A 24,859-nucleotide genomic window follows, 5' to 3' on the forward strand; every position below is an offset into this window, starting at 1 on the left:
TCATCCAGTGAACGCCATCCAACGCCATGAGCAAAGCTGTTGATCCCGTTGCCCCTCTAAAACTACGTAAAGGTAAACCTAAAGCACATCTTAACTCATGGTACACACCAGAACTTAAAATTCTAAGAAAGAAAAAATCCAAATTGGAAACCCTTTGGAAAATGAACCCATCAGAGGAAAATAAAATTAACCTCACTAATGCATCCTCCCTATATGAAAAAGAAATAATTTGCACAAAGAAGGAAGCCTACAATACAAGAATAAGCAATGGCAGCTGCAATACCAAAGAATTATTCACCATCTTGAAGGAGCTAGAAAACCCCTGTCCACCGTCGGACCTGTCCGTGAAGGACCAATCCTGGTGCACTAGTATCCAAGATGCCCTGCGAACAAAATCACTGGCCTACAAACAAAAATTGAAAATAAAAGACTACAACTTTCCAATAGCAGCCCCACCTCTAGCCCCCCTATCCCTAACACACCCACCACCTCTAATACTAATTATGGCTTCACTTTCAAAAAAGTAACCGCCCTAGAAGTGCAAAAAATGATAACCTCACTCAAACCATCAAACTGCAAAGGGGACAGTTGCCCTGCACAGATTATAAAAGATGCAGCAAGAGACCTCGCCCCTTTCATTTCTAAGCTCATAAATGTGTCATTCTCTACCAATTCGGTACCCAATAATTTGAAACAGTCATGGGTCCTCCCGCTACTAAAAAAACAGACCCTGGACCCAGCCATCCCTACTAACTATAGGCCTATCACTACCGTTCCTTTCCTGTTAAAAATCCTTGACAGAGTTGCTTACTTGCAAATTCAGCATTACCTAGAGGCCAACCAATTACTCGGTTTGCGTCATTCTGGCTTCCGACCTCAACATGGAACAGAAACTGCCCTTGTTGATCTCAAAAGTCAGATTGACGAAATTAAAGATAAGGGCAAGGCTGCCATCCTACTCCTCTTAGACCTTTCAGCAGCCTTCGACCTGGTTGACCATAAGATACTCTGTAACCACCTCTCCCTAGCTGCCCACTTTTCCCCTTCTGCTGTCTTGTGGATACAGTCCTTCCTGGCCAATAGAACCATGAGAGTCTTCTCTCCTGTGGCTGCAGCAGACCCTATCCCTATCACGTGCGGTGTCCCACAAGGTTCTTGTGTTTCACCGACCCTATACAATATCTTTACAAAGCCCCTCTTTGATAAACTGGACCGTCTGGGTGTCACCTACACTCATTACGCGGATGACACCCAGATACTCCTCACCATCTTGGGCAACTACAATACTGATGTAGCCAGGATAAATGACATTTTCTCTGTCATTCAGGCATGGATGGCCACACATGGCCTCTGCCTGAATGACGAGAAGACCGAATTGCTCATTGTTGGGTCACCAAACAACCTACAAAAACTAAGTCCAAACTACTCCAACATCATAATTGATGGCAATACCATCCCGATCGCCAAAAATGTAAAAACACTCGGCGTCTATCTTGATGCCAATATTAACCTCATTAAACAAGTCAATTCAACGGCTTCAGCCACTGCCTATACAGGTAAACTAATTAGAGCCTGTAGACCATTTCTTTCCGCTAATAGCTGCCTCACCCTAGCTAGAGCGCTTATACAATCCAAGTTAGACTACTGCAACTGCCTCTACTTAGGTGCCAACCAAGCGATAATAAGTAAACTCCAAGTCCTCCAAAACAATGCGTTACGGCAGCGTTAAACATTCCTAGGCGTGAGCACATCTCTGCCACTAGATCTACATGCAAATGGCTTACCATCCAACATAAAACCGATCTCAAAACCCTCTGCCTTACTTACAAAGCTCTCAACCATCTAGCCCCCCCCACCTTACAGATAAATTCACCATGAAATCTTCCATCAGAACCATGAGATCGTCCAATACCTTATGTCTTACTGTACCTAGATTTACCTCCAAAAGAGCCGGAGGCTCGAGCTTCACTGTCCTCGCCTCCCAACTCTGGAACTCCCTGCCACTGAATATTAAGTCTTCCGAATCCTTCCAGTCGTTCAGGAAACTTGCCATTGGGTGGCTTCTGACAAAAAGTCAACTGTGAATTTAGACTTAGTTATAAATTATACATATTGCATAGGTCTCATTTTGCCTTATCTGGTTGCTATTACCTCTACTGTCTGTATATTCTGTATATGGAACAAGTTACTTACCTGTAACTGTTGTTCTCCACCATGGGTCTGGCATGGATTCACATGCTCATGAATATTCCCCGTCGTCAGGCTGGGAATCCTCGGTAAAGAAAAAACTCAGTATCAGTTTCGTTTCTGATCTGACTTTCGTAGTAGTAACCAATCACTGATTTCTGCGTCATACTGACCACAGCCAATGACTGCCCTCTCCCTAAGCCCCGCCTCTGGCAGCCATCCTCAGATTTTTACCGCACGTTCAAGTGTTGGGATCCTCGTGCTATTGCTCTCGAGCTTTAGTGCGTTTTCGCGCTTTTTTTCATAGGAAAATGTTCTCTTTTTTCGGTCAAAGAGCCTCAAGCTCCACCGTTTCTATATCCGGGGTGTGTTGGGTGTGAGGCCATGTTAGCTAGAGGTGAGAATTGAAATGAGGGAGTTTACAGGTTGCTTCGTGACATGGGGGGATTTGTAGTTTTGCGCACTAAATCAGCAAACTTAGTTAACATTTGGGTGCTCTAGCAAAGAAGGCAAAGATGGAAAGTGACAGCTGCAACATTCCTAAGCCTTTTTTCCAGTAAACTATCCATAAGTCTAACTAGAGTCATTCTAAAGTAATGCCACCGATCTTATTGTAAAGGGATAAATCTTGGGTTAATGAAACCCCTTTTCCTAAATCTTTTGAAGCATCTTGAAATCATTTAAACACATCCTGGAGTTGCCTGCAATAATCAATCACAATTCCAAACCCATCCTAAAGTTCTCATGGAACCATCCTGGATTAATCCCCACCCATCCTGGAGTTGTCATGGAGTCATCCTCGAGTTGTCATGGAGTCATCCTAGAGTAATCCAAAGTCATCCTGGAGTAATCCCCTCTCATCCTGAAGTTGTTGTGGAGTCATCCTGGAGTAATCCAAGATCATCACTGGAAGTAATCAGAACTCATCCTGGAGTAGTTTCTGTGATAACTCTAGAGTCATCTCATTTAAATATGTTGGCCTGTACACATACTTCAGGATGACTTTGGATGATCTTGCTGAACTATCCATGGATGACTCTAGGATGGAGTCATCGGATGACTCCAGAATGTTTCCAGGGTGATCTTCCTTTTTGACTGGGGTGCTCTCGAGCGGACCGCATTTTCTGATTTACCGCCCCCCTCGTTCCAGTCACATTGCAGCCGACCTCCCCTTCTGAATTGCCCGAGGGCACTAAAGTGAGCCACATTTATTAATGTCATAATTTTCAGAAACATCATAAACAGAAAGCTGTGTCAATATAAACCTGCATTTCTTAGCCGAAAGCATCTGCAAAATGCGTTAGATATCAAGTTCTGTTTCCCACTCTCCTCGTTTAGCTGCTCGCTTTGGAGCAGTGACTATGTTTCGAGAGTAATGAAGTTCATGGTGGCGTCATATTATGGAACCTCAATGATAAAATCCCCTGTTGCGCCAGGCCATTGAGTTCAAGTCCACAGATAAGATTGCAAGGTGCCTGAGACTTTCAGAGACACCCCCAAAGTCCGTCCAGCACAAGTGTAATCAAAAAGATGCAGATGTTGTCAGAGTCCTGTCTTCCAGGAGCAGGAGGCCTGGGAATTTTCTAAGAATTCTCATTCTCTGTGATATATTATTGATTGTCTGAGCCTTCACCTGAGATTCAGAACTGCACCAGTAGAAGACTGGAGTCCGAGTCTGCAGAGCCTGGCTGGATTCAAGGACACGGACACAGGGAAGGGGGTTGGGGGCTGTTTATTGGCCACCATTGGTCTGAAAAGGCCATGTTAATGGCTATTTGGAGGTCAAGGAGATACTGCCACTAGTGGCTGAAGCTTCCACTTAAAGCGCAATTCATTTCTCAGCTAATGTGCTGCACCATGCCAAAGATGCATTCCTGCCTCTCGTGGCTGACCTCCCAATGGGCCTGTGCAATGAAAAGGGACTGGCATTCAGGGAGACAGCGCCATCCCTCACTAGGGACGAAGCAGAAGGGCACAATCCTTCTGCTTTTTCAAAGCTACTGGACGACATTTATAACAGCAGAAGCAGCATACCAGGGCAGGCCTGTGTGCGCAGCCAATGACAAACTGGTGATCTACAAAAGAGGAGGAATGGGGTTTTTGGAGCGGGGACTTGGCGCATGAGCAAGACATGCCCTCTACCTGAGGTGTGTGCGTATGTGGCCGTCGCTGACTGCTTGCTAGTTAAACACGTATAACAGGCAGACCCGCCATTCGTCTACATGGAGGCTTTCAATCCTTGCTCATATATTTACATTTTTTTGAAAGTACACTCACATTTAATCAGTTATCATAGACTACACGCCCCCTCCCACCCAGCTGCTCCCTCCAGCCAAGGCCAGCCCAGCAGCCAGTCAGCCATTAACAGTACATTACACTACACACTACCCACCACTTCCCACCCTCCGCACGCCACACACTGGAACGACTGCCACCACCAAGCTATTTTTTTTCCTAATTGTTCCTTTGTTTTAATGTGAAAGCAAAGTGTGAAAAAATGTACTTATTATATGATACGTATGATAAATGCATGTTTTCACACCTCTGTTCCGGAACCGCCACAACTCCATGTCAGCTCCGTTCTCAGCTGGTCGTTCATTGCTCATCATCAGAATTCGGAATGCTGCACCTGTGCAATGTGTGTAGGACAGTCTCGACTGCAGGCACGTGTGGTCCTCTGGGGCGGTGCACCTCATCAGTCGCTAGTCGGCCTCACCATCAGCCCAGCCCTGCAGAAAAGAAATGCGCAGCCATGGCAAGGCAGCCAATTCAATGTGAATCACCTAGGCAGGCTGGATGTTCGCGCAAGCAATCATTTTCAGGCCCGCTAATTCGGTATCCTTCTGCTAAGCGCCAAAGAGGCCCTATGCCCCGAGGCCTACCAGGGGATGTCCGTGTCCCGGTGGGGCAGTCCAGCCCTGACCGTATGCATTTTGAAGTCTCTAGGTTTGTAAATGGTTGGGAGATGTAGCCTCCGTGTGCGAGATAGCCCCCTTCCCCTTCTTTTCTGTGAGTATCTCTTTTTTGTGGGGAGGGGGTTTCTTCTCTATGGATACCTTTGGACTTCGCCCCACTTTCTCCTCTCCATACAGCGAAACTGTATGGATCATGTTTGTAGAGAAAAGGTTACGGTATTGGCTCATACCAATTTGCAACACCCCACCCTTACAGGAGAAGCAAAGCAACAATTGTCAACTCAGGAACTGTGATACCAGTACACATTCTGTTGTCTTTTTTCTTGAGTGGCAAGAAGACCGACTATAGAAAAGGAAAGGCTTTTTCACTTTCCTGAAAAAAGCAAGCCGGGATTTCAGATAAGATCTTCACATGACACTGCCACACAGGTGGCATACACATTTATGAGTATGCACATTGCAATTTCAGCAACTTGGACTCAACTCCTAGTTTTTTCCACACGTCTAGTGGATACTGGGTTAAGAGGGTGTCAAGGTAATGACTTTTTCAAGTTAAAAATACATTTCTCTTTTCCTCCCTTCTTTTTATAATTTCTTTTATGTGCAAACATTGCCTCATTATTGAAATAGCATAGATTAAACCCAGAATATATTAACAGGATCTACTTTTTCCACTTTGTGCAATCATATTGGGGTGATTCTCAACTTGAAGCCATTTTGCAAGGGTAAGTAGGAGTCTTAGACAACATTTTTTGAACTCAGGTCTTCTTCTGCCGAATGGACACAAAATCAACCGTCCATTTAAAAAATAAGCGCTGTGGGATGAAAGGAGGAATGCATGATATATGTTTCAAATGATGGACAAACACAATCAGAAACACTGTTATCTTCTACTGTTTATTAATCATTACAAAGCATCTTGATGTGACATTACAGGAATGCAAAACAAAGTGCAGAAACATCTCTAGGTTAGAATCCCAAGTCATCCCTGTGTATAGCCTTCTATCACAGTTGAAATGATGAATTCTCTCTCTCAAGGCATCTCTATCTGACAAAGTATTGTCTAAGCGCATCCATGTCTTACATGTTTCCCTGCAAGCAAAACACTTAAAACATATTTATTGAATAACCAGTCAGACCAGATCTTAACATATTACATATTTATGCGGCAGCCATTTAAAGATCCTTAATCAATTATTTTCCTTGGGCCAAGATGAACATTACCTTCAAACAAAATGCACAGTACGTGGCCTTTATGTTTAGATTTATGAGTACATTAGGGTTATACATCCATCATAGCCACACTGATTGTGGCTCACTTCCTTTGTCTCGGGATGATAGCTCAGGGGCAGTGCGGTTACCCTGGAAGCAAGATGACACAGAGCAACAGGGGTTCGATTATTGGGGACGCGCTTGTAAACCTCTGGGTATTAAGCGTGTTATAAATAACCAATTACAATTGTCTCCATATTGTTATTGCAGTCATAGCTCTGAAAAGCATAGGCAAATTCAACCTTTCACAAAAGTCCTCAAGGTTGAACCTTATGACCATCATCTGATATTTAAATTATGTTTCTCTTATAAAAATTGTATCTGTTCAAATGTTCAAATTTACTCTCTCTTAGTACAACGTAACATTTACAGCTCATGAGCCGTACCAGAAATCCAAAAGGAAGAAAGACTGATGTCTAGAGTAAGCTGATCAATAGTAGAGAAACAAATCATCCTGAAGATCCTCTGTAATCTGACAAAAGATATAAGACATTGTAGATTGCGATTCAACGGAATTCGATGTGTACAGAGAAGCGTAGGAAGTAGGGATGAAGAAGGCGAGTGTGTATAGAATGAAAGTACATGAGCATAGTTTAAGAACAATAGAACGTTTTCTTCAAGAGGTTATTGGAAGGTGAATTTGATGAGAAGAAGTAAGAGAATCAGAAAGATATACATTAAAGATAAAAGTGTGACAGAAGTAGGGGAGATGCAAAAGGTGTCTAGAGGGTACTGAGCTTGTATCATTGTAAGATGTCCGAGAATGAAGTTCGGACGCAGCCATACAGCATGCGAAAAGAAGGTTAAAATGGGCAGGATAATGAGAAAGGTTGGCCTATGCTGGGGATAATTGGTATAGGGTAGGTATAGGGTAGGTAGAAATATATCTATCATGCATAAATAACACCAGAGAATGTGTGAGAAGATTTCAGAAGCAGCTGAGTTCCAGTTTCTTATCCAACCTCTTTCCGAGATTCTGTTCGATTTTTCCATCTTCCAGGAAAAGTGTTCTGTATCATGCTTACATCATCTGAATTGCATTCGACATTTATGTGGAATGCTTTTGTTTGGAAGGATTTCAATTGGACACTGAGACTTTCTTTTTGACACTTTCTTAACGCCAGACGCAGGAGCTGGCTATGCTGGCTACATGAGGATTTCACTTGCTTTCATTTACACCAGCATCAGGATGACTTCAAGTAGCAATTGATTTTTCGAAAGAAGTTGCATGAGTAGTGAAGAAACATTTCATGTTTGCAAAGCTTTAAAATAAGAGCTAATCCACGAAAAAAGCACATGGACATCAACAGAGCAGCAATAGGAAGTTCTAGGATTATAAAACATTTTCATTTTTTCTTATATTTCACGTCATTGTAGATACAATTTGGTTTCCATCTCACAGTCCACTTTGTCTTTACAGTTGAACTTTTTCCATCACTGGCACAAACGGCAACCGCATTTTTCTGCATTGAAGTAAGTGTAGTCAAAATTATCCCCACCCTTAAATTGTAGCTTTGCCACTGCCGTGGTGTACTGAATCATCTTGCAGCAGTTACATTTGAGTAGCATGTTAAATGCTTCCAGAGGATATCTATAGTCAAAAGAATAATTGAAAAGCAATGTGTTAATTTTACCATTGGACAATGATTTTATGTAACAATGTTCCCTGTATAACCACAACTCAGACAGCAGAAACAAAAGCTATGCTTAAAATGATCTGAGTGAGCACACGTAATGGATGAAGTATCTTCCTTTTCATATGGCAGTAGCAGCTGGTACATTGTTTTATTCAAATTCAGCAATATATCCTATTATTGTAAGTGAGTGGCTTACTGTAGCAATCAAGCCACAATCAACCAAGAGGCAGGGGGATAAACATTTTGAAATGATGGGTTAAACACCACACTTTATGTGAACAATTGGACATACAGCAACACAGTTTAAATCAGTATTGTAGCGTAATATAAGAAAAGATCCAATAGATGCCAGGTCACCATTAGTGCGCAGCATTGATTTCCATTGCATTTTCATGAGGCCTTTGCCCACAAAATATGCCTGCATAAAAACAAATGCTGTGCTTGCTGTGCACAGACATGTCCATGCTGTCTGTATCAATGTATGCCAGTCTACCCACATAAGAACTCTCATGTTGGCTTTGCCCATAATTCTAGAAAAAGTGCAATTCCACTGTAAGAAACATATGTCCATGCTGGCTGCGCTAATGTATGCCCATATTCTGGTGTTAGAAAATAACTGTTAGAAAACATGTCCATACTGACTGTACCAATGTAGGCCAGTGTGCCATTTAAGAACAGTCATCATGTTGGCTTTGCAAATAGTGCAATACAAATTCTATGCCACTGTAAGACAGCATGTCTATTATAGCTGCAGTAATCCAACACTTTATCCCCACATAAGAACACTCATCTTGATAGCTTTGTCCATAATGCCAATCAAAATGCCATGCTACTATAAGAAAACATGTCCATACTGGCTGCAACAATTTATGCTGGTATCTTCACTTATGAACATGCATCATGTTGATTTACCGATAATGCCAGTAAAATGTAAATGGCAGTAAAAAGTATCCTTACTGGCTGCATCAATATAGGCCAGGTTCCCTGTTTAAAAAAATATCTAAAAAAAACTCATCATGTCTTTCCATAATAACCATGCACCCAAGCTTCCCCAATGAGAAGTTCTCTTCCCCATTCAGGAACATTCACACAACACACATTTTCTTTCATTGACATGTGTGAATTTATAAGCTACAACATAAACAATTTAAGCTCAATTTCTCATGCACTCATATTTTACAATATATAGAGTACACTCTCATGCACACATTCACATGCGCACCCATTCATTACAACATACAGATTGCATGTTCATGCTCTCATTCACATACAGGCACAAATACTCTACAACATACACTCTCATACACATGCACTCTCATATGCGACAACATACGCAATACACTCTCATTCAGACAAGCACTTACACAGACACAAGTGGTGGTGTCATTTGAACACCTCCCACTTCCTGGGTCCTTACATCTGTGTTGAAGCTGGAGAGCCACCACTTCAATACAAGCTGAGGCCCTCTCAACACATGCGGCAGTGCAAGGGTGCCCCTTATACACTTGAAGGGTGCAGTGAGCTAAAACATGGTTGGAGCCCCTCCTAGACGAGGAAATCAACAAATTCAGACAGCTGAGCTAAAATAGAAAAATACAAACATTGAAGAGAAGTATACATATCCCTTCCTTAGAGATGGGTCCTACACAGAACAAAACCAGAATCACTGAAACATCAGCCCATCAAGTGACAACGAGCAAGAAACAACAACGCCTGCAGGAGGGAGCAGAAGTGTACCCAATGCTCCAGGACAACAGGTTCTTTACAGAGGAGGATAAAGGGGGGGGGGGGGGGGGCGATACAGACAGCGGCCACCACAATAAGATCAGTGGATGAGAACATGCCAGTGGTATCAAAACTAGTAGATGATAACTTGGCTACCATATACCTGTGTAGCCACTCCAGGACTGAAATGCACCTCCTCCAGAAGGGCTTATCTTTCGTACAAGTAGCAAGATCATATCCCTTTTTTTGCGAGATAGAGCTCTGGATGTTCTTTTGCAATATAAGATTGAAAACATTTTTCGAAACCTACCTCCCGAAAAAAGCGACAGGGGGCGGTTCCATCCATGAACACTGAGGATAATACGAGAGGCCTGAAAATGAAGTGAAAGTTTATTCCCCCCAATCACACCTTCCCTGCAGAGATAACAGCCTGTGAATACATAGTCATTAGGCAATCTCTGGACGTGAAAAGCAAACAAAATCATCATTGAGATAACCTTAACAGGGAAGAATGCCTGAGTCTAACAACATTATGCAATAATGATAATATCACCATCAAACCTGCTGACAAAGGCCGAGGCATTTTCCTACTTTAAACCACTGAATATGAAGTAGAATGTAAACGTTTGTTCTCAGACACCTCCTCATTTGTAAGACTACCCAAAAACCTCACCAGGTGGATACGGGAAGAAATAGACAGACTTATTACCCATGCGACAAGGCTAGAATGGATCTGTGATGAGGATAAGCACTTCCTAAAGAAAGAACATCCAAAAATCCCTGCCTTCTATATTCTTCCTAAAGTACACAAAAATATGAGGCAACCACCGGGAAGACCAATAGTTGTTGCCATTGACTGGAGCCCCTGCCTGTATACACAGAATTTATTCTGAAACCCTTTTTTGATGATATGCTCTATTATGTGAAAGATTCTACCAATATCATCAACATTCATACCACCATTCCAAGGGACAGAACTTATATTCTGATTACCCTAGACTTGGAGTCGTTGTACTCCTTCCTTCCACAAATGGAATGTCTGGAAATTTTGACTCTCATCTTGGAGATGCAGAGTGGACCAATCAAACCACCCAGTGCTTTCATTGTGGAATGTGCCACATTGGCTATTACTACAATGTTCTTTCTGTACCAAAAGCAATTTTACATGTAGAAGAAAAGGGTGAGCGTGGGGTCAATGTTTGCTCCTGATGTGGCCAATTTGTATATGGCACATTTCGAAATGCTGTGCATTTTCTCCATTTACAACCCACATGCTAATTACATAGTGCCAGACATGGAAGCGCTACATTGACAACATTTTCTGTATATGGCCTGGCAGCGAGACAGATCTGAATCTTTTTTTCAAATGGCTCAATGCATGTGATGTACACCTACAATTCACAAATGAGGCCCATCAGCATTGTGTCGAGCTTCCTAGATCTGAAAATAAACATGAGCACTGAAGGATATGCCACATCCCTATACAGAAAACCTTCGGACTGGAATGGGTTATTACATTTTACGAGCTACCATCCGGCTGGCCTAAAGCACAATCTTCCCTGCAGTGAATTCCTCAGAATACGTAGAAACTGTGGTGAGAGGAGTGATTTTGCCACACATGCTGAACATCTGAAGAAGAGATTTTTAGATAGAGGATACCTGACCAAATCGGTAAAAAAACAACCTTGAGAGAGCAGCCAATACTGACAGGGAAACAGCGCTAGAGAAACACACAAACGATTGGTATGTGTTACGACCTTAAGCCCAGTTTGTGCACAGTGGTGGCGCGAGTTATGGTTGCTTAGCTTACCATAACTGGCGAATTTCAGGGGTTTTTCGGTTTTACTTGGAACCATAACGTCCCTTCAACAAAGTTTTTTCACTGAATTTCATAGGTTTTTAGTTGCGCAACTTAACCATAACGTCCCGTTAACACATTTTTTTACTGAATTTCATAGGTTTTTAGTAGCACAACTTAACCATAACGTCCCGTTAACAACGTTTTTTTACTGAATTTCATAGGTTTTTAGTAGCGCAACTTAACCATAACGTCCCGTTAAAGTTTTTTGCTGAATTTCATACGTTTTTAGTAGCGCAACTTAACCATAAACTCCCTTTAACAAACTTTTTTCATTAGCACACAGACAATATATAAAGATGGAGTGTAAAAAGCAATTTCTCAGGGATGGCTTTACACAGAATGTTGCAAAGTAAGAATTTATGCTTGTTCACAGTGAAGGTCAGCTGCTTCCATTTTTTGCTCACGGGCTGGAGTGCCCCACGACTCGCACTATAAGGTTCTATTGTTTTTTTGACCTTGACAGACCGGGATCGTGCCAAAAGACTTCTTTTGAAGGAGGGGTGCAAAAACGTAAGAGACGATAAGGATGACACTTCTGAAACTAAACCGCTTTTATATATTATATCACTATGAGAAAGATCGTTGGCACAGACGGAGTCGTATTTAGGGACTGCATTATGCGTAGACAATGGCAAATGCCAATATAATGTAAGTAACCCTTTAGATTATTTTATACCGGAATATAATAACATATAATATAATATAATAACAATAGCCTGGCGTTAAACCCGGTTAAGTTGTACTTGTTCGTTCAATGTGGCATATTGCTTTGTACCGCGCACTATCACCGCCAAAGTGGTCCCCTGGCGCTCAGACGGCTCTGAAAAAGTCAGAGGAGAGAGGGTGGGTTAGTGGGAATAAGTTAACATACTCCGTTGCACTACTACTGCAAATAGTTTCACGCCCTAATAAATAAAATGAATATTTTTAATGAAGATCGGCTCGTGAGACTAATTTATGTTTTGAAACGCCCTAATAAATAAAATGAATATTTTTAATGAAGATCGGCTCGTGAGACTAATTTATGTTTTTAAAACAGGTACATCCTTCCCTACTGTCAATGCCACGATTTTCAGACCCCAGCCGACGGATTCTTCAACTGCCAGGTGCAGCTACTTCTAAACAACTTCATGACCCTCACCATCTTATGGGACAATCGCCAAGTACCAATATGCCCTTACGCGGTACTAGCGGCTAGAAGCAACATACCAACCATTATGGTGGTCTAATGCCTCGTTGTTGCAACAGCCTTCCGATTATCAGTGCGACCATAGTGCTTCTTTTATCATAAACCAACACCCTGTGTACCGCAAAGGAACAGCGCGTGACTCAAGATGAACTTTTGTGGATCGACAGCAAAGACAAATGCAAATCGCTGAATATTCTCTAAACATTTGATGTCAAATAAAAGTACTTTACGAAATGTACAATCTTGCTGTTTGCTTTTAAATCACAGTTTCATATTCCGAATTGTGGCGCGCTGTGTTGTGAGATGATCTGTGTTGTTTTCCGGATTCTGTGTAAAGTCGCGTAGGACTGGAGACGACTGGGAGCGTTTGGCTACGCACCCTGTAACGTCACGGAGAGAGACGGGGAATATGAATGCTTTGATAATGTCAGATTTAGGGGTGGGAGATATGATTTAGTGTCGCAAAAGCAGGTTGATGGGGCAAGTGATAGGATTATCACATAATGTCGGCCACAGCAGCCTGATTTATCGTTTGTTTAGTGGAAAAAATGTTGGGTAAGGGCCATAGGAAATTGTAATGTCAACGACATAAGGAGGGTTCTTAGAACACTTTCAACCGGACAACGAACAATACGAACAGCGTTCTCAGACCACCCCCATTTTGTTTAATTGCAAACATTACCTCCACGTCCACTCTTCCTCGTCCCAGTACTTACTTCATGAGGCCCCTGCCTCCGACACAGGACCTTCTTCTATTTCTTTAAATTCCTATAACTCCTCCCCCACATCCACATCACTCAGTTTAATATTACCAAGCCGGAGCATGGGACCTTCCCCGCAGGGAGGGTGAGGAGGGTCGTCAGTACTGTGACGAGGAAGAGTAGGACTAGGAGTAATGAAGATTACCGGTAAGTAATCAGAGCATTTCAGGACACCGCTAGTGTTCTTAGAACACATTCAACTTGCCAGAGTACAATACGGACAGAGTCCTCAGGACACCCCCATTTTGTTTATGTACGAACATTTAAGGACACCGCGAGTGTTCTTAGCTCAATTTTAGCTTGCTTGCTAACAAAACGGACACATACTCCGTCCTCAGAACACCCCACCATTTAGTTTATATAGAACATTTCAGAACAGCCGTGTTGTCCGCAGACAAATCGAACACAACAAAAGTGTCAAGCACATAAAAAAAACAGAACATTGAACCTATCTCAGACTCCTCCCCAAACACTCTTACACACCAACACACTCCACTAAATACAATTTTTAATCCAAGTTTCACTGCGCTGTCCGTGGTCGTCCATGAATGCAAGATGGCAGGCGCCACAGAAAATCTGACGCGCTTCATGCACCACACCGTCCAATCAACGAACACGTCGCCTGTCTACGGACATCACGCAAGCCGCTCGGCCAATCAGAGCACTGTCCACGGAGCGAACCAGGAAGTCCGTCCGCGTAGCGAACAGAGATATCACTAATTGTTTGCCTGACATTTTGGTTATTTTAAAAAAAACTACTGGACGGATTTACACCAAATTTGCAAAAGCACGCTTTCGGGACAAAGCCCCCACTCCTGCCGCAAATTTAGTGTAAATCCGTCCAGCGGTTTGGGCTGTAAGCGTGCGCAAAGTTTTTTTCCTATTTTGTCTATGGGAAAAAACAAAAGTTTTGGGACCCCCCTATAACTTTGCCCCCACTGGACCAAACCTCTCCAAACTTTGCTAATACATTCAGAGTGGGCCATATACTTTCGTCCAGAGGGAGCGAAGTTATAAGCCACCCAAAAAATGCTCTTCCTATGGAAACACCAACTTAACCATAACGCGTCCATGTAATATATATATATATATATATATATATGTATATATATATATATATATACGGTTAATTATATTACAGTGGGTCAATTAAGGAATGTACATATATACAGTCAGGTTGGCATGGTTCAGTCAAGGGGGTCATTGGATTGTAGCCAGGAGAGAGTGTTTCGCCTAAAGCTATAGTAGGATTGGTCTGTTCTGATGTTGAGTGGTAGAGCATTCCAATGTTGAGCAGCCATGACCGGGAAGCTACTGCCGCCCTTTTTTTTCTGTCTGAATTTGGGTACCTGAAGGCAGTGAGAGTTCATCATTCTGGTGGGGCGGGTGGAAGTTCTTTTTACTATTCTGGCTGCGAGGTAGAGGGGTGCTGCATTGTTTAAGCATTTGAAAGTGAGTGATGCTGTTTTGAGTGAAATGCGGTCACAGATTTTGAGCCTTTTGTGTTCTCTTCTTTTGTTGGAGATGTGTTCCTTGGAGGGTAGGTTAAGAGCTGTTCGGAGTGCGTTGTTTTGCAATGTTTGAAGTTTGTCGGTTATGCATTTGTTGGCTCCTAGGTACATGGCATTACAATAGTCAAGTCTGGATAGTATAAGGACATTGGCGATGATGATGCAGCTAGCTTGGGAGAGGAATGCTCTACTTGCCCTGATTAACTTGCATGTGTAGGTGGTAGAGGATGCTAGTGAGGTTACTTGTTTTTTTAGTGACAAGGCTGAGTCGAGGTGAAAGCCTAGGGTTTTTATTGTTTTGGCGACTGTGATAGTGTTGCCATCGATGTTGAATGCCTCATAGTTGCAGCTGAGTTTTTTTAGATTGGCGTTGGAACCGAGCAGCAGAATTTCGGTTTTATCATTATTCAGGCATAGGCCATGCGTGGCCATCCATGCCTGAATGATGAGGTATATTTTGTTTACCACGGTCTTATCTGAATCGAAGTTTCACGAAAGGGGTATGAGGTTCTGGGTGTCATCTGCGTAGTTAGTGTATGTAACACCCAATCTGTCCAACTTGTCAAATAAGGGCTTGGTAAAAATGTTGTAGAGGGTGGGGGAGACGCAGGAACCCTGGGGTACACCGCAGGTTATTTTAATAGGGTCTGCTGAGGCTAGTGAAGAAAAGACTCTCAGCTAGACACATTGAAGATAACAGCATGATAAGCGATATGCTGCAGGAATTCGCAAAACAAAGAACGCATTTCGAATCGTCGACTGATAAGAAGGTGTTCTTATTGTTTTAATCCTCATATATGTGTCTCAGCTCTATAGGCAACAACACCCCATGACAGTCGGCACCCCTAAAACACAAGTACACAACCTACAATCCTTAATACTCAAATCTCAGAAAGGAACAATCTTCAAAAATGATGCATACCATATCAACTTGTCGATGTTAGAAGGTTCAGCTTCAGCAGACATGCCTCTTCAAGCACAAGCTTTAAGTTAGTATTAAGGAACAGAAAACCTGTAAAGCTGGAAGATAAACCTATGCAGACTGCTAAATGGGATCTTGAGTAGTACAGGATTAGTAAACACTGACGTGGCTAATGGCTTTTGCTTAGAGACAAAGAAATACATAAGAGAAATTAAAGGGCATGGATGTCATGCAGAAAATAACTTGTTAACAGTAATGACATGTGTATGATTTATTTATTGACCATTGGCATAAGCCAACTGTCTTTCATTGCTCCATTCTTTCTCTTTCTCTTGGCCGCATATGCAATATTCTAAATCTAGTCAAGTATTAAAGGACTGTAAGCATCCACCCATCCTATTGTTAGTGAAAATATATCTACATACATCAATGAAATATCACCTCTTTCATTTGAGAAACAATAATATTTCATGTTTTGCCACTGTCCTCCCATGTTTTCATACCATTTATGAGCTATGTTCGGATTTAATACCGTCATTTGGATGGTATGAGTATGAGTGTTTCTCTGTATCCCATTATGGGCCACTTTTCTTTTACTCAATAGAACATCTCCAGAGCTTAACAATATTGATGGACTTTGGGCTCTTTTCTGGTTAAGAGTGTTTCTCACTGAGGTGGACCTGCATCCAGAGTTGTGATGGTTGAATGAATGATGATCCCTGTGATTGGGTAAGAGTGTTCCTCTATATTCCAGAGAGCGCTACTCTTTTGTTCTATAGAAAGTCCCAAGAGCTGTGCTAAATGTATGAAGCATGGGCTGTGAGATAGTCCTATGTTTAGGTTTGGCAGATGAGGCTGATCAGAGAATGGAGACTGGGGGACAACATTTGCTATGTGAAATTGCACGCCAAAGAGGTAGAGGAGGGTGCCTCAAGCGCCCAAGCCCAGCTCTAAACTGCTGTCTTCTCCCTTTCACCATGGCATTCTCCTGTGTCCCATCGTTCCTGATCTTTTTAGGAAGCACAAGTTCCAAACACCCCACTACACAGTTAGGTCTGCTGGAACTACAGAGACCGTAATGGATGGATACCTGGCGGACAAGAAGCTTGAATTAAAAATCATTTGTCAAGCTGTGTTTGTCATACATATTGCCTGTTTGCACCTGTCTGCGCTGGACGCTGTGCAACACATTTTACTTCTACAACCAGGTGGTAAGAGCTGGAAGCTCAGTCAACACTCGGCCCCCAAAACCCTGCCACTATTGCATTACTACCACCTGTCTCTACCATTGTATTGAGAACTTTGCTGTTCTCCTTAGTTTACCTCTTTTGTACAAATTCTACTGTGCCTTGAAGTTGCCATCTTGTTGAATGTTACTGCACTTGGAGGTTTAACTACTGTTGATTCCTGCCATTGACTAATCTCGCTGCATGCAGAGGTCTAGCTACTGCTGACTCCTGTCACACAGGAGAGCTGCCTCAGTCATAAATATTGTTTCTGTTGACTCCTGCCACTGATTAAATCTTGGTGCACTTGGAGGTTCCAATACTGTGTTGATTCATGCCACTGTTTTAAATCTGGCTCTGCTCAGAGGTTTTGCTACTGTTGATTCCAGCCACTGGTTGATTCTTGCTGCATCCACAGGTTTTGGTACTGTTGATTCCCTACCACATAGGAAAGCTGCCACAGTCTTAAATCATGCTACTTTGGACTCGTGCCACAGTTTAAATCTTGCTCCTCCTAGAGATGTTGCTACTGTATTGATTCCTAAAACTGCTTAAATCTTGCTGTGCTCAGAGTTTTTTCTACGATATTGATTCCTGCCAGTGTTTAAATCGTGTTGTGCTCAGAACATTGCTACTGTGTTAATTCTTGCAACAGTTTAAATCTTGCTGCAGCCAGTGGTTTAGCTGCTGTTGATTCCTGCCATTGGGCCCCATTACGAGGTGGGCGGTAAGGGATTACCGGCTACCTCCAACCTCGTAATAAGGCCCATTGTCTTTAATCATTCTGCATTCAGAAGCTACATATTGTGATTGCTTTAAATCTTACTGCACTCAAAGGTTTAGCTAATGTTGATTCCTGATACCGTTTAAATCTTTTGAGGCTCAGAGGTGTTGTCACTGTGTTGATTCCTGCCACTGTTTAAATCTTGCTGCACCCAGAGGTTTTACTACTGTTGATTCCCTACCACATGGAGGAGTTGCCATTCTTAAATCCTGCTACTGTTGACTCCTGCAAATGTTTAAATCTGGCTGCATCCAGATGTGTAGCTGCTGTTGATTCCTGCCACTGTTTAAATCTTGCTACCCTCCTAGGTCCTACTGCTGTATTGATTCCTGCCACTGTTTCAATCTTGCTGTGCTCAGAGGTCTTGCTACTGTATTGATTCCTGCCACTGTTTCAATCTTGCGGTGCTCAGGGGTCTTGCTACTGTATTTACCCCAGCCATTGTTTTAAGTCTTGCTGCACTCAGAATTTACACATTGTGATTACTTTAAATCTTGCTGTGCCTGAAGGCTCAGCTGCTGTTGATTCCTGCCACTGTGTAAATCCTGCCGTGCAAAGGGGTTCTGCTACTGTGTCAATTCCTGAAATCATTTTAAATGTTGCAGCATTCAGAAATTACTATTTGATTTCTGCCCCATAGGAGGGGTGCCACTGTTCTATAAGGGATCACAGAGGAATCCCGGTTAACACTACACTATCACAGGTAGGTAGTGTAAACTCAATCTAGACCCGCGGTGGATAGACAATATATTATAGAGAAGATTGAGTTTGAGGTAACAGGGAGCATGAGCCCACTGAACCAATATGATACACTAGCGTACAAAATCAACAGAATTTTAATAGGGGATGAACAATGCTTAAAAACAGGATTAAATACAAAGGCTAGGTGATACAAACAGTGTGTCTAAAAAAACAAAAGTCATAGGACAATGGCGGTCCGGAAATAACAGTGGCGGTAAACCCGCTGCCACTGTTAATTCCGGACCGCCCGATCCCGACTCCTGCAGGCGGGAGGTGATGTTCCTGCCAACTCTGACCTGGCAGGTTTAACACCGCCCGCCTGCAGGCGGACGTGGAAACATCAGCATCATCACGAGATGGTGCCGGTGTTTCCACTTCCCCATTCCCATTGAGTCCTATGGGACTCAATGGGAATGGGAATGGGGATGGGGATTTACAGAATTCCGCCTCCGGAATTCCCGGGACACCAGGGTCGTAATGCCCTGGTATTTCCGGGAGTCACAGAGGCGGAATGGTAATACGAGTCCGGCGGTAAACAGGTGGTTTTACCACCTCGGTTACCGCCGGACTCGTAATGAGGCCCAATGTCACAAACAATTAATTATTTGTATAACAGATTAACAATTTTCAGTATATCAATGCATTTCATTCATTGTATACATATTCTTAAACTTATTGACAATCATAAAGTCTTTGTTCGCTCTGTGACAATCCATAGCAGAAGGAACTCAACATGTTTATGCTCTTGGGAATCACTATAGAACATTCATAAGGAGAAATGTTTAAGGGCGAAATCCTAGTCGGAAACTCCAGGTGGAGAGAGAGGTCAATGCAGCCTTAGGAGGTTCCCGTGGGGGCACACCATTATGTGGGTGAGTTTGGACTTCTTAGTCGGTCCTGGGTTGCCAAAACTGGAAATATGGCAAGAAAGGTAGGCCAGCAGAATAGTAGTTTGAACGCTGTGTCTAAGATGTAAACCGTGTAATACGAAATGAATATCTTGTTGAGACCTGTGGTAGGGTTGCAGGTTAGTTAGGGGACGCGACCTTTAAGGGCGGAATCCATTTTGAATTAATCATCTGGACCCCCAATAAGTAGCCTATAAAGCCCCTGAAGCAAGACCAATATTATGCAAGGTCTTTTTCTCAGACGTCCCAAATTCTAAAACGTGGACATAAGATCAGAAGATCTACCAAATGGGGTTGTGGATTGATTTCAATGAACAAATCATTATGTCCTGAAGATGGCGCAAACATTGAACTGATTGACAGCACTCGAGATGGTGCAGTACACAACATAGAGGCCAAAACATATGTCGACCAGTCAGGAAACACCAATCTGTTTCCTAATCTCTCAGGCAATACATAATAATGTCTTGCGATGAATGCAATGTTAATCATTTTAGATACCCCTAACAGGTTTTATACAAAAGGAAAAAGTACTTAAAAATATTTGTTTGTTTATAAGAAATCATTATTGATGTACTTTTGGCAACATATTCCGATGAATATGGCCAAATGTTTTTTGCATGACCTGTGCGCATGTTATAAAGTGATCCAATGTTTTTCTATGTTTTTTAAAAGATTGAAGGAAATAAACAAAAATATATGAGTGGAAAAAAAGGTGTATGTGTTAAGAGAGGTACACTACACTAAATAAAAAAGTAGCTGTACGATTTACCTGCCAGATGCCCATGAAGGGACCATAGAGAGGGGTAGTCAATATTTTTTGTCTCTGTACATTGACAAATTCTCCCTAATTGCACAGACTTGACCCCCCATTATCAAAAAAGGGAGTTCCCAATTTCTTTATTTCAAGATTGGTTAGTACAAAGCCAACCAATCAAAATCTGTAGTGTCATGCCGCCCATCGAAGTATATGCCAACCAATCCCTCAGCGTAGAAATGTTGTAATTTTACCTTTATCAAAATAGATATGGTCTCAGATGGAGCCATCAGATAGTTCTAACTCAATCAACTGTTTAAGCCCCTATTGGATCTTTATGTAACCATACCTATTAACCAGTTCTCAATACCCTTAGATTTTGTAACATTGTGATGGTGTTATGACACGATGTATGACATGTTCAAGGTACTTAAAAAGATGTTTTCTTTTTGCTCGAAGAGAGCTTTGAGATTTTCATGCTTGTATGCTGTCCAGCCATATTTTGGATGATAATAAAGCTGGTTTTTGCCTTGCACTTTGTCTCTTTCATTCCTGAGTCCTGTTTTGGATTAACTCGAGTAACACTGGCATACCAGGGAATTTTGGGCCCACCTTAACAGAACCAATCCAAGAGAGCACCCTCCCTGAAAATGCATGAGAACACATTTCAACCCGAACCCAAAATGGAGCCTATCACCATCAACCATGGCTCGGGTAGTATACCTCAGTGGCAATGCACTCATCTTGGAAGCAAGACGACGCAGAGCAACACAGGTTTGAATCCCAGGTCCATGCTTAGAAACCTCTTCGGTATTAAGCACGTTGTAAATAATGAATTATAATTATAAAGCAAGGTTGATACCACTATACACCAGAGCAGAAGGTCCCATCTCTTCTTCCCCCCAAAAAAGACATCCAGGAGGGCACAAACACCTGGAATACATTGAAAACCCAACCCAAAACTATAAACACTGACCCCCAACATGCCGTGATACAAGAAAGACAAAGAAACAAGAAAGGAAAAAAGAAACAGGAAGGAAACCACACCCCAACAGAACAGAAACTACCCACCAGAAATCACAACACCCAGAAACACTTTTGGGACACCACTAAACATACTAAGGATACGGACTAAGAAAAGAGCAAACACAGACTACATCGTACAACACCTCTCCACCCATGACTCCTATTCAAAGGAAAACAATCGACAAATAACCCACAAGCAAGAACACAAACAAACCTGGACCCCAACAGGACACCAAAGCAGACATCTCAGAACACAGAACATAGCAACTCGTAAAACACCTTTGGTAAAACCCCAATATGAATCAGGGGCAAACTTAAATCCATAACCACCCGCACCCCGTACATAACCAAAGACTGGAAAAAAGCCCCCAGGTATGAACAAACAAACCACCACTGTCTCCCAATAAAAAACTCTTTAACTTCAAAGTCCTCTGCATCACCCACAAATCACTGCATAGACAAGGAGCCGCATTCCTCCCGGCCACGATCAACCGCTAGCAACAGGAAGAAACCTAAAATGAAGTGATGATGTCCAAATCAAAACAAAACAATAAAAAAAGGAAATTTGGGGGAACCACATCCTCACGTCTAATTGCCAACTCAATCCCAAATGAGATAGGAACAACAGAAGACCACCTCACCTTCAGAAAACAACTCAACACCTAGCTACTCAACTCACAATGATTAACCAGAATTAATAAACCCTTCCGCCAACCTAATTAAACTCCTCAAAGAAGAGGCTGAGCACCCGACGACAATATCAGCAAACAGCCTCACCCAAGAGAGAATCCCAAAAAATTAAAAGCCAACTAACACCCCCCCGGATAGGACTCATGAAAAGTTAGGCTATCAGACAACTACAAGACAATCGCCCACAAAGCCATACCAGATCATTTCAAACTAATACATGGCAACAGAGAAAAACAAAGAGGAGGCAGAATGGCAATGGCGCAAAAGGCCACTTCTGCACCATGCGACTCCCCTCAACAGACATAGAAGACTAGAAATCTCTCCTCATCAAGATCAATCCCAACAACCAAGCCAACCTAGTGTTCCTTTTCATCTACAGACCGCCTTCCTACAACCCGAGCTTTGCAACGAGGCTCACTGACGCCATCGCCAACCTTCCCACCTTAATCATCCTGGGAGATTTCAACATCTGGTCTCAAAGAAAGAACAAAAGCACAGCAAACCCAATCAGCACCCTTCTGGAAACACTCCACTTTAAGAAAATAGTGAACGGATCCACCTAGAATGCTGGATACATATTGGACACAATCTTCTTCAGACATGGACTCTCTACCACCACTACACTGGTACTAATGATATGGAGTGATTACCACCTGATACCATTCTCCGTCAAACTTCCTACTTGCATACTTCCTGCCAACAAAATACTGCACGCTACCAACAAAAGACACTGGAAGAGTCTTGACCTGGAATCCTTAACGGAACTGTTGCAATCAACCAAATCAAACATTGCCGGGCTGAACCGAATGACCCCTGACTAAACAGTAAAAAAAAAGATGCCTGGATCACTGAGGCCCTAGACCAATTGGCACCAGCAAAGCCTTTAAAAGCCATTGGAAAAACAAATACAGCAAGATGGTTCTCAGTGACAACTCAGAATATACAAATCAGCAGTCCTTAAAGTAAAACAAAACATACTACACCACATGAATCTAATTGTCAAAAAACCCATAAAAAAACTCTTCAAAATCGTAAAGAAATAAAAACCCTACATCTTGCAACAAAGAAGTCATTCCATCACATTCACTATGTAAAAACATCAACAACTACCTAAGAACAAAAATATGAACAATCCAACATAACCTTGAAGCAAGCCACACACCTGTTAACACAAGTACAACCACATAACCACCTACAACCAGTGTGTCACCAGCCGCAGCAACACTTGACCGATTTGAAACCAGAGATGAAGACGTTTTCTCCACACTAATAAATGACACCAACCTCACTGGATCCCCAAGCAACCCATTCCCCACAGGAATCAACAAATAAATCCTCAACCAAAGCTCCCTAACATCTGTGAAAAACCAGAGGGTGGTTAACAACCGAGTCCCTGGGGATTCCGTACTCAAGTGGCCAAGGAAAGGCCATTGCTTTTGGATCCCGACCCTGGGGGTGGACCAGCGAGGGAGGATCCCCTCGGTATGGGGTCCTCGGGAAGTATGGTGAAACATAGTATCCCCCTTTTTCCACAACCCATCTAACCCAACCTTGATTATTTTATGGGAAACTACAATCCCATAATTCCTCCCCATTTTACATTGACAACACTACTGAGCCGATGAAGATGAGAAATGAGGCCAATGAGATTACCTCTACTGACTTGCAAAGGCACTGTCCCTGTAATGAGGCCAGGCAGAGTCAGGCACGTAATCCTAACTGTACACACCTGCCACTTGTTAACACTCCCTGTCAGGATAAAAGGTGGCGTGCACTCTGAGCGAGGCTGGGTACGAGAAGGAACAGCTCTTCTGGGGCTGATGCAAACCAGGCTATGGAAGCTGGAAGGCCAGGGGGATGATGGGCAGTTGCAAAGAACGAGAGAGAGCCAGGCAAGGATTCCACACTTTCGGGAAGCCATAAGCGTTCCAAGATTCAAATCGAGTGAGCGGAAGAAAGGAAACTTCAAGGTGCTGGGAAGAGGGCTTCTAACCTCCTGGGTATATGGCGATGTTGGGGGCGAGACAAGGAGGCGCTGGTAAATGCCTTGACTGCTTCATGAAAGAAGGTGATGAAAAAAGGACAATTAACATGAGCAGTGAGTTATCAATGGCAACAAAAGCCTGGTTTGTGTTAAAAGCAAAAGTAACTGTAGCCCAGAAATTGAAGACTGCAAGTGTGCTAGTAAAACACGTAATCGAAAGGACAATTGCTGAATTGCTGAATTGTAAAAAGAAAGGATACAAAGCAACCGAGTGGTCCTGAGAGGTGAAATCGCACATTCGAAAGTCTCTGTGAAATGTTCTAAGTTGAAGTATATAGTTGAAGTATATATTTATTTATGTATTTATTTTTTTATTTCAAATTCTTGTAAAGCATGCCCACAGACCTTCGAGTTCTACACAAAAACAGACATAAAACAACATGAACAGAATAAATAGACACAAAATACATATAAGCAACAGAAAACATCAGCAGGTGGTCTATAAAAAAGAGGACATATAAAAGAGACTGAGACTCACACTATGAGTCTTTAATTTGAAGGTCCCATTGACAGATACTTACACAAACTTAAAGACCCCGGAAGGTTACTGGTTCCACAGCCTACCACAACACAATGACTGTTCTTCAAGGTACACCAGTCATACATTTTTACTCTAAGTAAAACCTTCAGAACAGAGCTTCTGACTACACCAGGGCCCGTTCTTACGTGAAGCCATGCCAGTACTTTATTTCATAAGGCTTCC

At 42.5% G+C, this 24,859-nt stretch overlaps 1 protein-coding gene across 1 annotated transcript in view; it reads right to left on the reverse strand.

Annotated features, from left to right (window-relative positions):
* Positions 1-5,980: 5,980 nt before the first annotated feature.
* The window catches only part of LOC138503894 (mucin-5B-like), a 1,431,798-nt gene continuing 1,412,919 nt past the window's right edge, over positions 5,981-24,859 (reverse strand). The window contains exon 35 of the mRNA XM_069623965.1: positions 5,981-7,965. Within this exon, the coding sequence (XP_069480066.1) occupies positions 7,809-7,965 (157 nt within the window). The 3' untranslated portion in view covers positions 5,981-7,808. The remainder of the gene's footprint in view (positions 7,966-24,859) is intronic.

Source organism: Ambystoma mexicanum, chromosome 11 (genome assembly GCF_040938575.1).
Source record: "Ambystoma mexicanum isolate Mex_15411 chromosome 11, UKY_AmexF1_1, whole genome shotgun sequence".
Classification (NCBI taxonomy): Eukaryota; Metazoa; Chordata; class Amphibia; order Caudata; family Ambystomatidae; genus Ambystoma; species Ambystoma mexicanum.